The following is a 23764-nucleotide window of genomic DNA, read 5'->3' as shown; positions in this document are numbered from 1 at the left end:
AAAAGCCCAGCTTTCATGCTAGCATCAAGGTGATAATACTTGTGGCATGAGTCGAAAAAATCACAGATGTTTTTTTATGTTTTCTGAATCCATCAATAATTAAAACTTTAGAAATGCTGATTATGGTGAACTAAATTGCATATTCATGAGCATCAATTTACCCCTCACCCTGTGTTGTACTGCAATAAATGTGAGTATATGAATATGATTCGTGAAACATTTTGAGGGGCCTTCAGGCTTAACAGGATTTATTCCTTACCTGACACTGGTTCTGCATTTTCTTTGTGGGTCTTCCCACAATGTAGATATGAAACGGAGGCAGGCCGACAGACGTGTATACCGAGATATCCTTGGTGGAGCCGTAGGCTGCAAAGATCCTCATGTGGGCCTGATCAAAGAGGGAGGTCAGCTTTTAGAGATCCAGAGAAGTATTTAATTATATCACTGCCTCAGACACTCAACAGCCTGTCTTACCTTGTTGATGAGGTATTTGAGGAAGTTGGCCTTGTGTCGGAGGGGGTCGTGAACCAGCCCATCGCAGAAGGAGACAATGCCGTGAGGAAAGTTATGCTGAGAGAGCCAGGCCACCACGCGCTGCTTTTGCATGTCAGGACGGCCGGTTACATACACTATCAAATACCCCAAGTCCTGCCAGTACCTGCAAATGATTATAATGATTAAGAGTGCATGCTGAGAGGAATGGGTTCATTAATGGTAACTTAATAATACCTTAATTTATGGAGCACTGTTCATGCAGAGATGAAACACAAAGATATTCATTGCACATACAGTAGACTGGATTAACAATGAAAAGCCACAAGTTGTAAGCTTATTTTAAAAAAGGTCTTAGGACAAATTCTAAATGTAAAGGTAGCCAAGCGCAATGTCTTAGAAGTGGTGTAATGTGATCTCTCTTTTTAAGTAATATTGAAAATCCTGGTTACATCAGTTTTTTTGCAATTGAAGGAATTGAAATATCTGACCAATTGACTTATTTTTAATTCACTAATTTGGGAAAATTTTAATCACAAAAATGAAAATTTTCATGCAGTGTGAGTCTAAAATCACTCCAAGAGGTCATTTTTTGGGATTAAGTCTAGCTCCTCTATATACAAGAAACCCCGATTTGTAAGTATTTAATTTTAAGAACTACATAGGGAATCATCTATCATCAGCATAACAGTCACTGACATTACAGTGACTGAAACAATTGTCCAGAAGATAGATGTATACAAGAAAGAAAAGGGCCCAGAATGCTTCCTTGAGGAACTCCAAGATCAATATCAATATTAATGATATTTTCATTTTATCAGCAACATATATCAACAGGGGGCTGCACAGTGGTGTAGTGGTTAGCACGGCACTACACAGCAAGAAGGTTCTGTGTTCAAATCACGGTTCAAACCAATCAGGATCTTTCCGTCGTGTATGCGTGGGTTATCTCCGTTTTCTCCGGCTTCCTCCCACAGTCCAAAGACATGCAGATTGGGGTTAGGTAAATTGGTGACTCTAAATTGACCGTAGGTGTGAATGTGAGAGTGAATGGTTGTTCGTCTCTGTATGTGGCCCTGCGATAGGCTGGCGACCTGTCCAGGGTGTACCCCGCCTCTCACCCTGTCAGCTAGGACGGGCTCCAGCCTCCCCACGACCCCAAAATGGATAAAGCGGTAAATGATGGATGGATGGACATATCAACAGCACAGACTTTCAGAGGGATTGCCTCATTTTTATACAGACCCCAACAACAACCAACCAACAACGCATTAGAAAAGTTGGATAATTGCTGTAATCACATGAAAAGTCTGCATATAGTGGCTTCGAAATAGCAGCATCTTTTTATACAGTTTGCTATATAACTAAGTTACGTAGAGACCTTCTACATATCTTCTGTAAATATTATTGCAGAATAGACCCACAGGGAGTTCTGGGTATGATCCTTACCTCACCACATCCACAGCTCCAGCTCGAACTTTTGGGTCACTGCCCATGATAGACACACTGGCAGCAAACGACCCGTCAATACTGAACACAACAAACTCTGTTCCCCGTGGTAAAATAGTTATATAGCTGTCTGCAAATGTGTGGTCACCCCTAGAAGAGAAACAGCAGAGGGAAAGAGATAAAGATGGAAAAGAAAGGTTGTTCAAGTTAAATACACACTCATTTGATTAGGTCCACCTTTCTAATAGAGAGTGTGCCCGGGACAGCCTGAATTCTTTACAGTTAGAAACGTATTTGTTGGCCACACATTTATTCTGCAAATCTCCCGCTCCGCAATCCTCTATTGGATTGAGATCTGGTGGCCGTGAAGGCTTTTTGAAGTTGGAGCTTGTGGAGGCAGCTTGGAATGATGTCTGCTTTGTGACAAAGTGGTGGAAATAGCCAACAGAAGATGTGTTGACTTTGACCTTAAAATATATACATATATATGTGTTTGTGTCTTCATGAACTGTTACCAGAACGATTGGCTAAAGGTGAGTGTACATTTCTATGGAAGTGTGATGAAGTGAAATAACAATGACTTATCATACCTGACCACCATTTTGACAGGATACACACCAATACCCAGCCTTTTGCTCTCAGGGATTACATAAGAGACACGTCCACTGCTGTTAGTGAGCTCTGTATCAAAGTACACCCACTCTCCGGAGGGAGGCTGGGTCATGATGTGGATGTCAATCTGTAAGAAAGAAAAACACAAAAATGACCGAAAGAATGAACTAAAAGACTAACCTTACAAACACCGATGGTGAGACATGATGACTTAAGTGGTCTTTTTTTGGTTCTCACCTTCTCTCCAGTGAGGGTAACCATGTCCAGAGGGCCGTACATGAAACGTCCCATCACCATCTGGGCTCCGTCCTCCGCGAACACAGCATCATTTACACGATGGTTAGCTGTCACATTCTGACACACAGACAAGGGAAAAACAGGAAATCACAAATGGTTCTTCCCATTTTAACCATTTCAGTTTCATTTATTCACTAAATCTTTCTAAACCGAATATATTTTTTAGTTTCAGCTGCCAAGATCCAGATGTTAGAATCTCTACATATATGTTGCTCAAATTGTTAATATGTTCATCCTCAAAAGTCCTTCATTACAGACTGATATACCTCATTACAGAAAAGTCTTCATTGATCCCTAAGGGGTCATTTTCATGTTACAACGGCATATAGAAACAGTTAAAAGGAAAGAAAAAACTAAGTAAGTATATTTTCTTAAATATTATTTTTCTTTGATTTGCACTGGTAGTACTGTGAGCATTAATTAAATGAGAAAGAGTAAAACAGAATAAAGGTTACAAGAATTAAATAAAAAAATTATATTTTTTGTTTAAAAAGAAAACAGAGATCTTACTCTAATTTTAACATGAGTCCTCTTGCGGAACCACTTCTCACGAGGTTTGGATGGAGTGAATTCAGACACTTCTTTACCATTCAGCTCCAAAATACTGGAGTTCTCGTGCCTCATCACCTATAAAGAAAATGAGATGCTTATCACGTTTAAGTACCACGTTACTAGTCATAAAACAAGTAAAATACAAGTAAACGGCCTCGTTTTCCATAACTGGTGAAGCCAAATGCAGCAGTTTTCAGAAAGTCAGATAAACAAAAGGTGTCCCCTCCTGACTGTTGATGTAATAGTTACTGAGATGAATCGCAGAGATGTTCGGGACAAAACTGCACACAGACTAAACACTATATCCCAGATTTTATAAAAACTAGGATAAGGATCAAAACTGGGATATTAATGTAAACAGACTCCATGTCAACCTGCTGGTGGCACAACAGAAAAAGGGTCATTCAAGTCCTTCTCAAAAACAAAACTCTCAGGGGGCTAATTCTAGCCACCATGCCCATCTACAAAATTACACAATTTAGTTGTCAAGTATTTCACAAGAAAAAAAGTCATGAAGGTAATTTCAGGAGGTTAGATTAATCAGATTAATCATCTGAGGAATATTATTGTCTATCCAATGTCATGACCGTCCCTCCAGTGGTTGTGAGCTATATTCTTTTGGACCACGCGATGGATGAATTGTCCCACAGACACAAATTCTCATTGTTAGAATCACGCCATTGGCCGACTACTAGAACATATTTATTATAACAACTTTAAAGGCCTATGTGGCAACAGCTGTAAAAGTCAAAACATTTCCAAATTTAAGATCAGAATAGTCTACGCACCTGTCTAAGTAGAAAGGAGACAACATCTGTAGACTCCCAGTAGGAGGCATGAAAGAGATGAGGCAGAGCCACTGTAGGAAAGGCTGTCAGGGCATCAGGACAGTACAAGGCATAGTCCATCCTCTTGCTGCCCCACCACCGAGATGCAACTGCAGCAGGGAGGGAATGAGGAAAAGGAAGAAAAAAGACAATGAGTTTAGGAATCAGTGCAGGCAGTATCGTGATCCATCTCCTTCCACTGCAGTGCTCAAGAAGAGATGAACAGTTCAAGATGATCATAAACTAAGGGAAGTAGAAGAATAGCAAAGTGTCAAATGTTTCACTAGGAGGCATTCGACTCCGAGCTACAATTAAAAACAATCAGCCATGAGTTGTAAAGAGGTTTCAAATGGATACTCGCAAGAGGACGACAGGTCAGAATCTATGAGAGGCTTGGATCTCATGAGAGTGAGCTGAGGGAGAAGTCAAACAAGAAGGTTTTACTGATCTCATATGTGATCTTTGGAGGGAAAGAGGACTAGTGAGGAGGACTATGCCAGAGAAAGAAGGAAGAAACTCAAGGAATGAGGATGGAGTCTAGCATCCTTCCCTCATGTCCTTGTACTACAGTTCCCAGGATACCTTGCTCCATGTTCTTTAGCACCCCGGGTGATGGGGGGGCAGAGCTGATGTCTGTGATGTTAGATGTGACATCGATGAAGTCAGAGGTCATATCAGAGGTCAGGTCCGAGCTAAGGTCCGAGCTCTGCTCAGACTCCACACCATTGGGTCTCGGGAACACCTGACGGATTTTGTTGCGCAATCGGCGGGACGAGCTCCGAGAGGCAAATTTATTGTAGGGCAGAGCCAGGTGGGACAGCAGACTGGGCCTTTTAGTGTGGCTCACTTTGTGTGCTGAGGGGATGTTTGGAGGGAGGATATGAGTACATCAACATACAAATAGTCACCTCGTACACCAAAACTTCAGGAGGTTATAGGTCAACTTACTCGTGGCAATGTTGGAAGCAGTGTAAGTGTCGGCTAAGCCTGACACCTGGCTGGCTATGCTGGCCTCGCTGGCCCTGCGGTTGCAGCGTAGGTGAGGGACCCCTGGTGACGTGGACAATGGATACTGGCCATCAACAAAATGATGTGAGTGAAGAGCATCCACTGTAGAGACAGAAGGAGACGCGTTAGAGTCTAATTATCCACTGCAATTATAGAATTAATAATTAATGGTTGTGTATTAATGAAATTAATGAGTGAATTCAACCGACATTATCTCATATTTTTAATCACTTTGGGGCAGTGGAAACGCTGACAAATCATCATCTTTTATATATGACATTATTGTTCCTTACTTGTGTGGCTTACTTTTGCCTTGATTGAAAAGCACTTTGGCTCAACTCCTGTTGTTCACGCTATATAAATAAATTTGACTTGACTTGACAAATCAATTAGAAAGCCGAGTGTTGTTTTAGTCATTTTTCATGATTAAAAATCTTTAAATGAAATGATTGTCTGCTTGTCATTATCATATCTCTCGGTTTTTGGGCTCTTGCTCGGACAAAACAATCAAATTAAAGAGTTCTGAGAATGTGTAAGTATTTTTTTTTGGTTAAGGAATAAGTGGTAAATCCTGTCTGCTGTTTGCTGCAGGTCAGGTTGAAGTACAGTGGGTGCTTTTGAAAACAGCTGCCTGCTGTGAAAGCGATTATAGTGAACCAGAAAAGATAAATAATGAGCTGAAACTCCCTTAAACTCAGTACAGCTGGGGGGGGGCTGCAGATTTAGGTGATAATTCTTAGTAGGTTCATCCGTCTGAGTGACCCTAGCTAGTAGCTGCTTTGAGCAAATTTCCAGTTCATAAAGATTTGGATCTTACTGTGGTGATTTTGGCATCATTTCTGTTGGTTACAGCGTATGGTTACAGGTAACAGTGTATGATCAGCTTGGAAACATATTTACTTTTCCAGCTGATGATTCTAAAGGCTACCTGCACCATAATAGTAATCTTACACTGTATGTTTCCTCTGTACCTGACAAAGAGACCATTTTCCTAATGTGGAAAATGAAACAGGTAAATGCTGAGTCTGAGAGCAAAGCACACATTATATATAACCTCATTATCTAAACCACCTTAAAAAAAAAACATTTATAAAAATGAAAGTGAGCAATAACCCCCCAATGAACAGGAAAATTATGTTTGTTCAGTTAAAGTCAAGTAAGTCTGTTGTTAGTTGAGCGATACAGTTGGAAATATAAATAAACTCTGATGACCATTTACGACAAAAAGTTTTGCCTTAATTTTTCTGTGCTTGGTACCTTGTTTGGGATCAACTTTAAGAGGTGTTTGTAGAGTTTGTTACTGTAGGAGCCAGACTAGCTTTTAGTTTCCAGTCTTTGTGTTAATTATATTTCCTAAGATATTGAACTTTTTCTCAACTTAAAAATACCCGATAGAAATTATGGCCAAAAATTATGATGTACAAAAGACTGTAAATAGGGTTGTAATAAACCAGGAAACAGGAGGGAGATGAAAGAGATAAAAAGAAGGACTGACAAGACTATAATGTCAACACAAAGCTAATTTAAACACACTCTCTGTGTGGAGCTGTGAGGTTTGCCAGTTGCGGACTGGCACAGGGATGGAGGTCTCGATGACGGTGCTGTCCTGGCAATGCTGGGGTCCCGCACCACCAGACTCCATCAAAAGATGTGGGTTACTCTGCACGGTCTCCACTAAAGAAAACAGATGTGAGAGGGAAGAGAGAAACAACACATATACAGCGAAAGCTCGTAAACAATGAAGACACCCACATGTGGTGTAGAAATGGCAGCATTGCAATAACATGTGTGATGGTGCATGGACTCACCCAATAGAGCTGAGTGTCCATCACCCAGTGGAAAGCGCTGATAGCGGGGGACACTGAGGGGAGGCAGCAGATAGAACCTCTTGTCCAGGAGAGGCTCGAGGCGCGAGGCAGAGGGGTCGGCTGGGTGAAACAGGTTGTAAACCTGCTGACAGGCTGGATGCAGAGACGAGACTGGAGAGCAGAACCAAACACAGGGAGAGTGAGACTCGTGAGGCAGTTTTTATCAAACTTGAACGTTGTGTCTGTACAAATCACCCTTTACTTTAAAACTTATAGTTTATAGGTATAAGTGAGGAGCAAAAAAAGGGTGGGAAACTTTGCTCACCATCTAACGAGGGCACCACAGTCTTCCTTAGTGCAAGCACCAACCCCAGGGGAGAGCCGAAGAGGAAGAAGTCGGTCACCTCGAAGTCGAACTTTCCCAAGGAGCCGCCCTCCAACATTGTGCTGTTGCTGGAGCGCCGTGATCCCGGCTCCGCGTGTAGCACACGGGAGTGTAGACTGCTCAGAGAGGAGAAATCCATACAATCAGTGTTCGTCAATACTAATGACAAAAAAATATTTGTTAACAACCTTTTTTAATACTGAAAAAAATAAAAATAAGAGTAAATAAAATATAACCTTTTGACAACAGGAACCATAATAACCATGTAATAAGGTACAATCCATGCCACAAGATCAAGCAGACATTTTCAGGAAAAGTGGCTCTAACCATACCCTTCAAACTTTCCTTGTATCGACTGGACTCCACTCTAGCGATGACTGCATTCAAAAGTATTAATTTGCACGGATAAATATCTTTTGAGTCACTTTTAAATGTCAGCTTCCATCACTCATTAATGCAAACTATATTATTCGAGAGTTGCCATCAAATTTTCTGCCCATCAATACATCTACTGTATTGATGGGCCTTAATTAAATTACATTACAGTCATTTTGATGATCTGTCCAAATCGACTCACAATCATAGATTTTTGACTCATATCAGAGGTAGGCAGGTACAGTAACATTAAGGGCCTTGGCTCAGGGCCCACATTGGTTGTTGTTTTTTGCCATGCCCTACAGTGCTCCCAATTCTGGTTATTAATCAAAAGAGATTGTGTTTATTCATAATTATAACTCTGAACACATCTGAACAAACTGTTCACTTTACTGAAACCACATCGACATTGAGTTTACCAAAAAGTGAAGAATGATGGTAATGTAACCATGGTAATAAAAGTGAGGAAGTTCACTGATTAAACTGGACCAAAATGTTTCTTTTATATTTTGTTGACTAACAAAACGAAACAAAAATCAAATGACCACAACTTGACTCATTCTAACACACATGTTCTTCAAAGGACAAATGTCAAAATGAATACTGCACACATCAGCTGATATCTGTGGGAGAGTCCGGTACATTTGTGTCTCACCTAGACAGGAAGGCTTGGTGGTGTTTGATGGTGTCCAGCTCGTATGTGGACGAGTCGCTGCGCTTTCGCGGAAGTTGTTTCTTGGGGTCATCGGGCCCTGAGCAGCGAGGGATGTCGATGTTGCTGCGGCTGAGATGGCGGCTTCCCTCGAGCGATGGTGAGCATTGAGAGACGCTGTTTATGACAATACCCGGAGAGAGAAGGTCTGTGTCCTGAGAGACAGAGATGGAAAGAGAACAGAAAGAACATTGTCAGGCCTTTTCTTTTAGTTCTATGCCCTATACAGTTTTAAGGATTATGTCTTTAGCAATGTAAGATGAATGGTTGGAAGGCATGTCCATCACTATGACATATGGTACATACATTCATGGTCCCCAGAGGGTGAACCCTTCTTACTTTGGTAATCCCCTGACTTGTCTAGAGCTACCAACAGGTAAAAAATGTCACCTATCTTAGGAAATATCTTAACATCTGCAGTAGCAGAGGTTTCCAGAGGATAAATTCTTCTGTCTTTTTGCTTAGATGTGAGGACAACTGTGAAGTTTGCTACACTCATTCATGTTCCCCTCAGAATCAGTTGTGATACAGTTACTCTGATGATCCACCGACTTTCCACCTAGTGCCCCCAAAACACTCGTCATTTCCACAAGCAATACCAGCTCAGCTGGAGGCATCGCTGTGCCTGAGTTCAGCCTCATAAAGTTGCGTGTTGGGTGTTCAGACTGATACCTGCACACTGATGGCGCTGCCCCGTCTGCTGCTACTCTGACTTTCTGACACTGTCACCGAGCTGCTGCACAGAGCATCAAATCCAAGGATGCTGCCGACACAGTCCCCAATGACACACACCTGCATTAGAAAACAAGGCACAGACACATGAATACATGCGGTTTCACCTTACATGCAACCACCAAGCCACTGAGGCCAAACTACAGAGGTAAATCTGACAGAAATATGCAGAATCACGAGTAAGAGTTTCACCACACCTGCATGTATCGCACTGACCTGGCCATTAAAAGATGCCCCTTCTGAAGACTTGATGAAGTCGCTATAGACCTGATTGGCACGTAAGATGACGGTGGCTACAGCGTCTTGATACTGTGGTGCAGATGTAGCCAAAAGAGGCAGAGCAGCCAGTGGGATGTGGTCCTGACTGCTGGACAGGCAGCTCTCGTCGTAGCTATAGGGGCTCAAGCTGAAGAACACAGAGCGACACAACATTATCCGCCCGTCGCGCATGTGTGTTTAATGAGTGCACAGCAGGTTTTTTTATGCACAACGGGAGATTAATTAGTCACTGTTGAATACTCAACACTATCACTCACTTGGAGACTAGTGAGAATGCGTCAACACACACAGCAGGGCAGGGGACCATCCGGATGGCGATGCGGCCCAGCGCTGCAGGGTAATGGACCCTCATCACATTCTCAAAAGCCCCACTAAGCGTGTTTACATCCCCCTGCTTGCTGTTCTGTTCACCTGAAGACAAACAAGAACACATACTGTAATTTTTGAACCGTCAGATTTACACATTAAAAAAGGTTGTGAATACTTTTTAAACAGTTAATACTAAATCAACTACTTGATCAACAGAAAATGAATCCTTCCAATTTTAATAATCAGATAATCATTTATCATATTTTAAAGAAATATACCACGTTTGCTGGTTGAAGCCTCTCAAATATCAGGATCTGCTGCTTTAAGTCATATAGGATTTTTGACTGTTTTCAAAAAAAAATGTTTTAAGTTACTTGCACAATCGAAAGCAAGGAAAATTACAGTTGCAGCCCTAGTTCTTTTTCGATTCTCAAGATTTGGGATTTCCAGTTATTACAGAGTTTGGATTTAGCTTTGATTTTAACATGTTTATTTGTTAACAATGGAACAGTATTAGGTTGAAGCTGTACCAGACCCAGTGTCCAGGATGTTTCCCCCGTGCAGGACCAGAACGAGGACGTGACTTTTGCAAGTCTCGAGACACTGTTGAGACGAACAATCCTGCAAGTCAGACGACAGGAGACAAAAAGCCGGGAAATGGCAGGGGAAAAAAGGACAGGTTTACAGGGATAAAGGAGATGAGAACACAGGAGGAGCAAAGAGGAAATGAGTATCATTCATGGCAAAGTACTGGTGCTAATACAATTACACAATCAATAAAAGCAAAATCATCCCCTAATTTCAGCTTCTGAAATTTGATTTACAGCTTTTCTCTGTTTTAAAACTTACTACACTGAATATCTTTTGGACAAAATTTAAATATTGTCATGATCCGCAAGGACACCATCAAAAAATGTACTCTTTAGTCATAGTGGACTCTGGTTTGTTTATTTTATTATTCCCTTGTTGTACTTTTCCTTGTGTAGCTGTTATATTAGTTTCTTGATCCCTTGTTTTTGGTTCCTGTTTTATTTTGAAGTAATGTTCCCCTCGTGATTACGCACTTCCTGTTTCCCTGTCTTGTGTCTGTTCACTTGTCTGTACTTTGCCTGAGTCTCCTGCCCCTGTGATTGTCTGCACCTGTTCCTAAAGTGTGTCACCTGTGTTCAATTTGATCTGCCCACCTTGTGGCTATTTAGTCTCTGTGCTTCCCTTTGTCACCTGTCTGCAACCTGTGATTCCTGCGCTGTTTGTTACACGTTTTTATGGCTCCTGTTTGTATCCTTTTCCGTTCCGTTTCTACACCCATGGACACCTTTCGTTGAATTTTGTCGTCCGACGCTTGCTCCTCGTCTCCAGTCAGCAGGCCGACAGACTGACACATCCCTCGTCGGTGGTCTGGCCGACCTTTGCTCGTCATCACCAGTCGGTGGGCCGATCGACACATCCTCCGTCGGTGGTGTGGCTGACCTCTACTCCTTGTCTGAAGTCGGCGGGCCGACCGACACATCCCTAGTCGGTGGTCTGGCCAACCTCTGCTCCTCATCACCAGTCGGTGGACTGATCGACACATCCTCTGTCAGTGGTCTGGCTGACCTCTGCTCCTCGTCAGGCGACACCCCGCTTGGTCAACCCCCAGGTCGCCTCCGCCTGCCTGCATGGCCTCCGGATAGCCCATCTGAGCATCTTCATCTGTCCGTCCGACCTCCGGGTCATCCCGCTGAGCGGCCACACCCGCTTGCTCGACCCCCAGGTCGTCTGTCTAAGCGGTTACGTCCGTCTGAGCGGTTACGTCCGTCTGAGCGGTTACGTCCGTCTGAGCGGTTACACCCTTCTGAGCGGCTACGCCTGTCTGAGCGGCGACCCCTGTGTGCCTGCCTTCCACCCGAACTGCTATGCATGTCTGCTCGACTGAAGTCGGATGGCCGACCGACACATCCCTCGTCAGTGGTCTTGCCAACCTCTGCTCTTCATCACCAGTCGGTGGGCTGATCGACACATCCTCCGTCGGTGGTCTGGCTGACCTTTGCTCGTCATCACCAGTCGCCGGGCCGACCGACACATCCTCTGTTGGTGGTCTAGCCGACCCCAGCTCCTTGTCTCCCGTCGGGGGTCGGCTGACCCCAGCTCCTCGTCTCTGACCTCTGATCCTCTGTCGACGTACTGTCTGACCCCTGCGCCTGATCCCCAGCTTCCAACCTGAACTGCTATGCCTGTCTGCCCGGACACCTGGTCGTCTCCCCGAACTGCTACACCGGTCTGCTCGGACACCCGGCCATCCCCCTGCACCCCTTTGCTCTATCTCCAATCTGCCTTTGGGCCGTCATCCGGGGTCCCCCAGCAAAGCCCCTGCCCAGTGATTCAGAGATTTTTTTTTTTGCCTGTTTCTGGAGTTTTCGCTTACGTTTTTACACCCGTGGACACCTTTTAGTAAGATTTTGTTTTACTTTGGACTTCGTAAGTTTGTTTTCTTTTCAATTTATTAAAACATCTAACATTTATCAGACTGCACTCTGCATCTGGGTCCTGTTTCTGCACATCTTTAAATATCCAATCACTTTGGGCTCTGGAAAATTGTGTTGCCAGAGGCATTTTTCAGTATTTTCTGACACTTGAAATTAAGAAATAATAAAAATGTAAATTGCTTGGAGCAGAAGAAAATACTACATCTGACTTAAATAAAAAATCAGCGATTTGAGATTGAAAGTCAGTGGAAGACCTGCTTGATGTGATCGAAAGCTACAGAATAGTTGCTAAATGGACTTTGTGCTGAGACTGTTTTGGCAATTGCTGCTTCAAAGGTCAACTTCAAAACCTTAAGGCCAACATGTATGAGACCTTCAGATGCTCATTAAAATTGTTTAACATCCATTTAATTTATATCACAACTGCGTGAACTCCACAATGAGGAATGTAGGACGATATGATCGAAAGCTCCAGAACAGCTACTGAACAGACCTTGTGTTGATGTCTTTTGGCTTTGAATGTGAAATGAAACTGAAGTTAAAGGAGGACTTTACCACTAAGTCTGAGAAAACAGTCGAATAATGTCTTCTGTGGCTCTGTCAAGTTTGAAAAAAAAGTCAGAATATCCAGACTCATAGGATGACTTACAGCATCAATTCTATTTTTCATGTCTCCCAGATTTATGGGAGTGTCATAAGTCACCAGAATTCTCAGAGTTAGATGTTAGTAAAATACATACACACCCAGGAGATAGTTAGCTAAGCTTAGCAGTTAGCACAAAGACTCAAAGCAGTATCAAAGTCAGCATTCCAGCAACTCTGAATCTCACTAATGAAGATGCTACATCTATACAAAACGTAGAGAGGCTATCTCTATCTATTCAAAAATAACATTTGAATAGATAGAGATATCTCTAAGCAATACTCCCAAGATTACAACACGTCCTCTCACTGACTTTACAGACTCACATTCGGCCTTCTGGGAAACCTGATGGAATGAAGTTCTTGCCTTTTTGAGAAAACCCACTAGACACAAAGAGCGAGAGCACACACCCACAACCAGAATTTATAGAAACTCACAACGTAAACCGAGAAAACGTTAATCGCCCATCTCTGCTGAAATTTAAGTCAGCTGATTGCCACAGTAGAGAGTGGAGCCTAATGCCACTGCACAGTAACAGGAGTGTTATCTACAAGCTATTTAATCAAGGGTGTCCGTGTGAGAGGGAACATGAATGAAATGTGGAAATAGTGAAGAAAAACGTACCTCCATCTGCATCTCCTCATTACTCATCATGGCATACTCCCCGCCTGACTCCTGATACAAAGTTTCTGTGAAAACACGATTCATTCCCACAGTCAAGTTGTGTTGAAATTTTTTTAAAGACTTAAACTTTCATATGATTCCTGTGCTCCAGTGTTTCTTTTACTAAAGTACAGGAACTGGTGCCTTGTTCTATTTGAAATAACATCCTGTAATAAAACACAGAGGGTCGACTACCTTGTGCTTCATCCGCGTCTATTGTATCTATCTTGTCCATCAGGTCATTGGAGCTCCACTTGGTGATAACCTTGGCAAACATCTCCTCGTTGTCAGAAAAGTCCTCTGCATTAGAAACAGGGACATTAAATGTTTGAGAAACAGATCTTTGATTTTGAAGGCTTATCAGAGAACCTAGTTCTGCACACAAGTTTACAATACATATTGATGGGATTTAGAAAGGGTGAAACGTAGGGTTGAACGCAGAAACAATCATTTCTGTTGTTGTGAGGTAGTAATGCAGCTTCCTCGCTGCAAAGTAATCTACCTGCAGGAATGTGGTATTGCACGCCCTGCGTTGAAACAGATGGCTAAACTCGGTCTGATCGTGGCATAACGCAGCCAATCGTTCTACCTTACTTTAAAAATTATAAAGTTCTACAATAAAGACAACAGGTAACAAGGTTTTTGCTGTTTTTAAATGTGCTTTATAAATGAAGTATTACGTGATTTAACTTGAGTATCTTTCTGGCAGCTATTTTGAAGAACAGCATGCATTCGGTAGGATTTGCAAAAATGACTTTGCTGGGGGTTACAGCTGAGGAAGGAAGGTATGCTATATACTTGTTGATGATAATGGCATTCCGTTCTGAAAGATATGAATACCTTGTATGTGTACCCTTTACAACACAAATCTAGAATATGATTGATTAAGAAATATATTTATAAATGTTTTTTAGTATGTAATTACTGGATATCCATGATGATATTGATGATGACTTCAATTATATTCAGAACTCTGTGTACGTATATACATTTTATGTGATATGTTGAGTCACCATGTCTGGAAAGGGCTCAGACAGATAACAAACCTAAAGCTCCATACTCTATTTACGGCCCACTTCAGGACCGTTAGTAGATTTTTTCACATGCAAGGTATATTTTCAGGCTGGTTTGGTCGGGTTTTGCTTTTTTGGGGAGACTGTTGACGGCCCTGTCTAGGATGGAGAGAGTTTTGTCTTTCAATGGTGGGGATGTGGTGTCCAGACCAGGTCGTCTCCAAAACCCTTCACTTCACTAACACACTTACGGTACAGTTATGAATTTTATTAACCTGTAGGACCATATTTGTTTGTTGATTATTTTTAATGAAAAATATTATTACAGTTTCCTGTCAAGTCAAATGCAGAGCTGGAGCTTCTATGATCACATCCTGATGTACTATATGCCAGCAAGCGCTTCAGCATCATCCCCTTCATTACATGTCCACAGACCACCCAAAAGAAGAACTGACGGCTCTATACTTATTAAAAGGATAAGACCACAGACCAGACACTTCCCCAGAAGCAATGCCTTACATTAGCATCCAGACGAACCAGGAAACAAATCCTGCAACTATGTTCAAACATTCAATTTGTAGATCCAAATACATAAATCTACCTGAGTATTATAAATATTAAACACACCTACTTTGTATTGTATGTGCAAAATAAAGCTTGACAATATTACATCATTGTTAACTTTGATAAATTTCTTATGCTTTTCTTTGAGATATTGCATCGGTGGTACTGAATCATTGAATCTGATTACCTCAAATTGATATACACTGAACAAAATTATAAACGCAACACTTTTGCTTTTGCTCCCATTTTTCATGAGCTGAACTCAAAGTTCTAAGACTTTTTGTATGTACACAAAAAGCTTATTTCTCTCAAATATTGTTCACAAATCTGCCTAAATCTGTGTTAGTTAGCACTTCTCCTTTGCTGAGATAATCCATCCACCTCACAGGTGTAGCATATCAAGATGCTGATTAGACAGCATGATTTAGACAGATTTGTGAACAATATTTGAGAGAAATAATCCTTTTGTGTGCATACAAAAAGTCTTATGAAAAATCTCATGAAAAATGGGGGCAAAAACAAAAGTGTTGCGTTTATAATTTTGTTCAGTGTATTTGTAATGCCTTGAATTGATTCAAAAAGTATATTGATAAAAAAAAAGTAATCTTCACATTGTTGTATATTTATGCAATCACTTTCAAAAATACACTTTATTGCAAGACAACTGAGTTTGCATCAATATTAAAATATAACTTTGAAAAAAAAAAAAATGTATTGCACAGCACACAATTTACATCTTGCAAAGGCAACTGAAGCTACACCATCTTTGAATGAAACCATTGCAAGCAGCAGGTACCAACTGGCTCATCACATTAATATCAGCTATGTCTTTGGCTCCCGGGATCTCGGGTGTCGGGCCAACACGGCGACCTCTGCCCCGTCTCCCGCGGCCCCTGCACGGTGCGCCTCGTAGGCGACTCCCTCTTCTCGCACGACAGCTTGACGAAGCAGCCGTAGGTGTGAACGCCTCATCGGAGTCCAGTGTCATAGTCTCAAAGTTGTAATAATGTTATAAAATAAAGATAAAATGCGTCAGTCATTCTGCAAAGCAACAAATGATGTATGTGAAGATAAAGCTGTTAATTTACAGGCCTAATTTTTAACATTCTGTTGTAGCTAATGTGCTAGCTAACGCTAGGTACGTAAACAAGCTAATAAAAACTGATTTAGGTAGCCTACGTTCAAAAACACTGACAATGTTGTTTTCACAAAAAGTCAAAAGGTAATAATGTGAGGAATCGGTAACTATAAAACGTTTTATAGTCTAGCAAAGCCGACAGTAGTCTGTGTTAGTTTCTTACCGGTGGGAAAGCCATGTTACGTACCTGGCCTGGCTTCAGTTGCCATGGTAGCCTGCGCTGGCACGGCAGGCTGGGAGGCAGAACCGAAGTGCAGCGGAGAGGGAGGGGGACGGACCAGGATGTGTTGGACTTTGAATTCTAAGACTAAGTCCATACTCCTCTCAATCCTATCGACTGCATCTTTAATGTAGGTTTCATTTTGTGAATCTAATACAACAACACAACGTTGATCCTGAATAAATCTGACAAACTGATACATTCACTTTCAATGTTTCAGTGAGATCACTCACAAAAAGAAATGTAGGATTACGGAGCGAAACCTTGAGCGAAATATTTAGTTAATGTTTATCGGCCCACGGACACAGACAGCTGAAACCTGAGATGAAATAAAATAATCGATCGACAGAATGTTTGCATGCTGTAGAGCCACAACAAAGACAGAAACACTGCTGAAATATAATTCATAACATAATAAAAATGCTCCATGTTTAAAATACAAAATAAATCTAATGTATTCTGAGCTGTTTATGAGTATTATATGTATTGTGTTTTGGAAAGTGATGATTTTACCATGAGCATCAAAGAACTCATCGTCTGTACTGTCCTCTGAGTCCCGCGCGATGCTCTGCATCCTCCACTCTGAAATGCTCTGATGAGACGGACTACCTGTGCACACACAACACAGGAGAGGACGGTGAAGATAATTTGTAATATTATAGTTATACAGCAGAATACGAAACTCCAAACTCCAGGACATGGAGAAGGATTTAGTTGGTGGGAACATGAATACATCATACAATCATTCCAAAAAAACTCCATGTGTCATGTGAAAGGATTTACATGTTATTGAGAGAATACAGATCTCTGCAAATGTAAGGGCAGACTGAATAAATTCAACCTAAAGAGGCAACTTGTCTTAGTTTCATTGAATTGCTTTACATTGTATTCTGGATTGGTAACAGAAAAACCAGTGGCAAATGTGAAGATGGATGGGTGGGGTTTCACAAAGAGTGGGAGAAATTAAAAGTATATTCTTTATTATGTGGTTTGTACTCGAAAAAAATGATTCAACCACCATATCAGAGAGAAATGGGTCTGCAAATTAGGCCTGAAGATAATTAAGAGTTGGGAGAATGTGGGGCAAGTCAGATTGAGACGGTTAATTATTCATTCAATTTGTGCCTCAAAAGTTGAAATATACACACACGGGTGACAGAAAAAAAAACATTTTAAAAATATTCTGGGCTTGCTCTTTATTTACTTTTTTCAAAACACATTTGAAAGATATTGCTAAAGAGACACTCAAAATATTTGGAATAGAAGTTTTTTGTGTGTGTCACATTATAACATAATTATTTCTGGCTGCTACAAAGTAAGCCATTACACAGAAAATGCTCCACATTGTGTATTGAATAAAGTGTGTGAACTATCTGGCCCTTACCTAAAGAATTAAGTATGAAAAACATTTAAATATACTATTTATATGCACCAATAAGATGTGGTAATGTGTAATGGAAAGATTGCTATATCTTGTTCAATTAATTCTACAAAATAGTACAAATAATATGACACATTATTATTTAATTTTTCTCAGCATCAGGTGAGAATTTTGCCAGAAGCCGAAAAAAACAAGATAAAAATCAGTCCCCCTCACCTCCTCTCTTGGATGACCTGTTGGAGGATCTAGAGGATGTTGACCACTGCTTGGTGAGCTCCCCTCGTGTCTCCAGTGAATCCCCCATCTTCCCTCCTCCTCCCTCGACCTCTGCAACGGCTCCCGTGGTCTCAGATCCCGGCTCCTGGTCCTGGCTGACAGAGGAGCCATTGGTCTCCGCTCCCCCCTCCTCGCTGAGGCTGTACTGAGCCATCTTCTTAGCCAACGCCAGCTGGGTCTCCAGCTCCAGCTGCCTGATGTCCTCGATGGTCAGGCCGTACCACTCGTCTTGCCAGCACCATGCCTGCCGGTGGGCACGGACCATCACTTTACGCAGACCTAGAAGGACGGCAACAAGGATTAATCGGCATGTAATTTAATTTCAGTGAGGACCAAATCGTGTTCCTGTGACATAAATCGACAAAGGGGATTGACCTTGAAAAGGACAAAGTTGTGGCTGGTGAATAAAGAATGTATCCTCAGAGATTCACAGGTAAGAATGCAGAGTCAGGTTAAAGAGTGCAGGTTTATTTGATTAGTGTGAAAAAAAAACTAAACCTGCTCAGAGTCAGCATGTTGTATGGAATTAGGACACAGTGAACGACCTCAGTGATGGATTGTCCTTCCAATTTTTTCCCTACCTTATATTAACACTCCCTAGAGCACAGCTGCTTTTCCTCCTGTTGACATCCATTTTACCTCCTTTTTTAGTAGTAAACACCAGATAACCAACCTGCTGTGTCTCGTTAAGGTTCATAATTAATACTGATTGTTGAGTTAGAGGTTTTCACACAGCCAATGAGCCGACTGAACAGAAAAAACATTTTCTTAATTGGGAACAAGACTAAAAATACTGTGAGCAGAACACTTCTAGTTTTGCAAACCATGTTTCAAATCAGAAATTGTTAAGAGTTCAATGCATCTGAAGTTGTTGTTAACTGCATCACTGTATTCACAGTAATGGCGCATATGAACTAAACAAGCAACAGCTGCTTATTAAACCCTGAAACCCCTCAAGCTGTTCATGATTAAAACATCCAACCTGCCTATAAAAGCCACAATTAGCAAACAGAGACAGCTGTAATATTAATATCCAGTAAAAAAGAACCACCAGCACAAAATTAAATGATGAAGCATGAAAGTGGAAATTGCTGAATAACTCATTAACAAAGCTCTAAAGGATCTGAATTATAAAACCTATAGACCCTTTTTGCACAATTTCTGTTGGAGCTGATGTATGATAATATTCATGAATCAGGCTTGATAAGGTTTGGTCCACAAAGCAAAAAGACAAAGGAAAATTTTAAAGGAGGCATGAAGGCTTAAATGTACTGAAGAGGATTAGGGCCACACATAAAAAAAATATTTGAGTTTTGACTTTAAACTCAGAATTCTGACTTTATTCTCAGAATTCTGACTTTAAACTCAGAAATTCTGACTTTAAACTCAGAATTCTGACTTTATTCTCAGAATTCTGACTTTAAACTCAGAAACTCAGACTTTTTAACTCAGAATTCTTACTTTATTCTCAGTACTATGGGCACCTGTAAGGACCAGGACCAACTTCGGAGGAGGGTCCCTTTTCATGCAGGTGGGAGAAACGCAGGGTGGCCGAAGATGTCCATTGGCGATTTTTGCGTGTTCGGGGGGTCCCCGAAGAAGCTATTTCTTTAATGGAAGACCAAAAGGTGAGTGAAAAGGAAATATGTGTTGTTTTTGGTGCACGGAGTAGGACGTTTGTTTGCTAATATGGTCGGTTAAGATATCACCCAACCCTATTAGCTAGCTTAACTTAGGGTGTGCATGTAACAGTAGTGTACAGGTTAGTGAGTAAGAGTACAATGCCTGGGGAATCTTCACGTTCATGTAGGCATAACAGACTATCCCCCGCGTGTACCTTAGCTTCCGAAGCTACTCACGTTTGCAAACATAAACAAACTGACATAAACTAATAAGAAAACACACATCATGTGACCGTATAGACCATACAGATGTGTGGCGCTTATGTACTTTTCTCAACTGCAAACACGTTTAAGATCTTAGAGACTGAGTAGTGATCTGTAGCGTTTGCTCGGCTGCGGTCAGTGCCGCTGCTGGTACCGCTGCTGTCAACTGGGCTCATTTCTTCTTTGTGTAGCCTACTACAGCGTCCGTCACTCATATTTCTCAGCCACTACTGCCATTTATTGGCGGAAAATGGTATAGCACTAGTTATTTCAGGAGATTGCAGGGGCGTTTTTCAAATGCTAGAAGTGTGACAGAAATCCATTTTAATATGAGCAAACTATATATAAAAAATACTCATCTGTTTATCTAAATATTTACACAGGCATTTCCCTCCTTACAATCAATTAGCCTGTCAATTTGTTGTTTGATCCAAAAACAGATAATTGTTTGGGTGGGTTCAAGTTTTTTTAGAATGATTTAGCCAATTATAATTATAGCTCTATTCACCCCAGTTTTCTCAGGTCCGGGTGGTCTGGTCTAATAGCCATGAATTTCCTACTATGAAAGGGTTAGACTGAAATAAAATAGATAATATCAGGTTCTATTGCAGTATTCAGATACTCATAATAAGTCAGTGAGTGTGTAGTATTACATTGAAAGGGTTATCAGTCCTTTTTTTAGCCAGGTGATCCGGTTATTGAAAAGCTATACAGATTCAAGAAAATAAAAAGCAGGATTTTTGTTCTGTTAATATACTGACATCTGCATTCAAAGCTTTCCAGGAAATTTAGATAAGTATTATCCCACTGACACCAGTGTACTGACTTAAGGGTCTTAACCTTAACATTATCTTTGCAATGTGCACTTAGAAGAAAATAATTGTCTTTTCTTTATTCTTCTTCGTAGACCGACAGCGGCATCATCGCACTGATGAATGATGCAACATTACCAAATTACATCCCCTCCCACGGAGACCGTATTGCCCTCTTCAATTTCTGCAAAAGTAAAAAGTCCCTCTCACAGAGAAAACATGGACTTTTAGAAAAACTTTGTGAAAAAATGAAAGTCAGAAAGGAAAGCACTAATGAAGACACATCACATGCATACAAAAGAACAACTCAGGCAAAGAGGCTAAAAACATCTCGAAATGTAGCGATAGGATGGATTCACAGTGACGGTAACATAGCCAAACAGGTGAGGGGAAAGCAGAGAAGTGGCACCAGAAAAGTTAAACTTGCAAATGATGCTGGATTAGAAGAAATCCTTCAAGAAGGAAAGAAACTTTCGTCCTACTCTTGTTTAAAAGAGTAGCCAATCCTGCACCTGTCCATTGACTGGAACCTCATGTTGTACAAAAGCAAGCGCTTTCTTAAAGTCAGACTAGTTCATCCAGACTATATTTCTACTAAGGTCTGAACTAAGTAGAACCAGACATTGGCACAATCTTAAAATAATGCTTTCAACACTGTATGACCAGTAATATGTAAAATTTTACTCATGAATTTTGCATTAGTCAATTGTTGCTTTATATGCAATTACTGGGTTTAATTGAATTCAGGTCTTTAAAGTTTGGATACTTGCTGATGACTGCTAAAATATCACTTCCTAGATAGTGAAAGCAAATGTAGTGTATATAGTAAATACTGAAGCTGTTCTGATGTTTTCTCATATGTCATATTGCCTTGACACCACATGTTTTGTTAATCAACCAAATTTATGATGCGTCTTACAGTATCTTGTGACACCACATCTCAGTTGAATCTTATGAAGATATAGCTACTCTGCATCTGTCCATTGGTCATGATCTCAAGTTGACTGAGCACAAGCTGATGTGATCTCTTCTCATTTTGGACACTATAGAATGCAGTCTGATCATGTTGTGTTCTTACATTACACACTTTGTGTGTCAACCAAATTGATAATAGCAATACCAATGTGCTGTGATTGTTCAGTCTTCCTTGTTCCAGATTGTCATGTTCTCAGGTGTTTTGTTATCTTAGTACAATACCGGAAAGTATTTCCTTGTTGCTATAAGCAAGTCTGGAGTATAGCTTTAGTATAGCTATGCACGTCTTCTTATGCATAAACACTTGCCTTAATTCTACACCATGTTTATGGATGAAATTTTAGGTATTTTGTTATACTACAGACCCTAGTTGAATAGCCTTTAAACATTGGAATGTTAGTTTAAAAAGTGTTAAAGTTAATAAAATGTTACTTTTTCCATCACATTTGTATTAAGTTCTTGAGTTGAATGTTGATCTAATGTTGATGAATCTCCATATCCATATGTGTAAAAAGTGAGGGGGTAAATAAGGTTTAAAATACAGCGTACAGTATTTTATTGTCATATATATTGGACACAAATGTAAGAAACATATTAGTCAGCCGGATTTAATAACAATAGTGAAAGAAGTGTGTGAATGATAACACAAAAAGGAGGCATTGTGTTTGCTTGCACCCGAAATCCATTACTTTATTACCTTATCAAAATTACTTTACATTCTTAAATTACCTGCAGCACAGCAATACTTGCCCATATAGTACTAACAAGATAAGACAAATACGTTGTTCATTCATCGTCTACCGCTTTATCCATTTAAGGGTCGCGGGGGGTCGCTGGAGCCAATCCCAGCTAACATTGGGCGAGAGGCGGGGTACACCCTGGACAGGTCGCCAGCCTATCGCAGGGCAACATACAGATACGGACAATCATTCACTGTCACATTCACACCTACGGTCAATTTAGAGTCTCCAATGAACCTAACCCCATTCTGCATGTCTTTGGACTGTGGGAGGAAGCCGGAGAACCCGGAGAGAACCCACGCATACACGGGGAGAACATGCAAACTCCACACAGAAAGGCCCTGGTTGAACCAGGATTCGAACCCAGAACCTTCTTGCTGTGTAGACCACTACACCACCGTGCAGCCCACAAATACGTTGTATTTAGTAAAAATTGGATTTGTCCATTGATCAAATATTTAGCAGTAGTTCCTCTCTTAACATGATGTATAGATCAGTTGCAGCTAGACGATCTGCTGGAGCATCCATTCATTCTCCTCCATCAGTAGACAACACAGTTCAAAAACAGTCTCATTACAAGTAAACTGGCCTTTGGGAGTACACTCTTCCATACACAAAGTGACCTCCTCCATGGCAATCGGTTTGAGTATATCCTCAGCACTGTGTAACTCTGGGAATGAGTACATCACAACTGGCTGACCCAATGCCGCGTCATTACTTGATCTTGGTCTGATTTTGTGTGAATTCCATGTGTGGACAACTTCATCCAGTTCATCCTGCATAGAAAGAAGCACAGTAAATACAGACTACAAACGTGTAAAATAGGAGGTCATGTACTACTGCTGCCTGTCTAAATTGAGGCCTAGGTTGCTGCGTTGTCATTTCATGCCCCCATTAGGTAAGTCAATACTTTACATACATAGCACGCATTTTGGTAGACGTAATGTAAAACTAAGCAGTAAGAAATATTTAAGATGATGGCAATTTTAGAGCCACCCAAAATGTATACTTCTTGCTTTCAGGGGAGCTCTGGTCTCTTTCAGGGTCGCTGGCTCCCAAGTATACATGTACAAGATGCATTCTGCAATTAAAACAAATGTGCCCCATGCAACTGTCCTGAGAAAGGTGGTTGGTCTCATTGGTATAAAGAA

At 41.0% G+C, this 23764-nt stretch overlaps 1 protein-coding gene across 6 annotated transcripts in view; it reads right to left on the bottom strand.

Moving 5' to 3' along the window:
• The window catches only part of LOC118310673 (membrane-associated phosphatidylinositol transfer protein 2-like), a 71680-nt gene that overhangs the window by 5446 nt on the left and 42470 nt on the right, over positions 1 to 23764 (bottom strand). For 3 of the 6 annotated variants that reach the window (XM_047334695.1, XM_035633815.1, XM_035633833.1), the window contains 22 exons: positions 18141 to 18479; positions 17057 to 17152; positions 13804 to 13908; positions 13570 to 13634; positions 13272 to 13328; positions 10368 to 10458; positions 9786 to 9939; positions 9466 to 9655; positions 9190 to 9309; positions 8461 to 8672; positions 7371 to 7546; positions 7046 to 7216; positions 6771 to 6911; positions 5178 to 5339; positions 4812 to 5084; positions 4191 to 4339; positions 3361 to 3477; positions 2791 to 2907; positions 2532 to 2680; positions 1942 to 2091; positions 475 to 658; positions 260 to 388 (listed from right to left, as the gene is read on the bottom strand). In XM_047334695.1, coding sequence (XP_047190651.1) covers positions 260 to 388; positions 475 to 658; positions 1942 to 2091; positions 2532 to 2680; positions 2791 to 2907; positions 3361 to 3477; positions 4191 to 4339; positions 4812 to 5084; positions 5178 to 5339; positions 6771 to 6911; positions 7046 to 7216; positions 7371 to 7546; positions 8461 to 8672; positions 9190 to 9309; positions 9466 to 9655; positions 9786 to 9939; positions 10368 to 10458; positions 13272 to 13328; positions 13570 to 13634; positions 13804 to 13908; positions 17057 to 17152; positions 18141 to 18479 — 3347 coding nt within the window. The remainder of the gene's footprint in view (positions 1 to 259; positions 389 to 474; positions 659 to 1941; positions 2092 to 2531; positions 2681 to 2790; positions 2908 to 3360; positions 3478 to 4190; positions 4340 to 4811; positions 5085 to 5177; positions 5340 to 6770; positions 6912 to 7045; positions 7217 to 7370; positions 7547 to 8460; positions 8673 to 9189; positions 9310 to 9465; positions 9656 to 9785; positions 9940 to 10367; positions 10459 to 13271; positions 13329 to 13569; positions 13635 to 13803; positions 13909 to 17056; positions 17153 to 18140; positions 18480 to 23764) is intronic. The other 3 variants (XM_047334696.1, XM_047334697.1, XM_047334698.1) reach the window with 3 other exon arrangements.

The sequence above is a fragment of the Scophthalmus maximus genome, chromosome 1, assembly GCF_022379125.1.
Source record: "Scophthalmus maximus strain ysfricsl-2021 chromosome 1, ASM2237912v1, whole genome shotgun sequence".
Taxonomy (NCBI): Eukaryota; Metazoa; Chordata; class Actinopteri; order Pleuronectiformes; family Scophthalmidae; genus Scophthalmus; species Scophthalmus maximus.
Note: the sequence above shows the minus strand (reverse complement) of the source record. Positions and strands in the feature narration are given on the sequence as shown.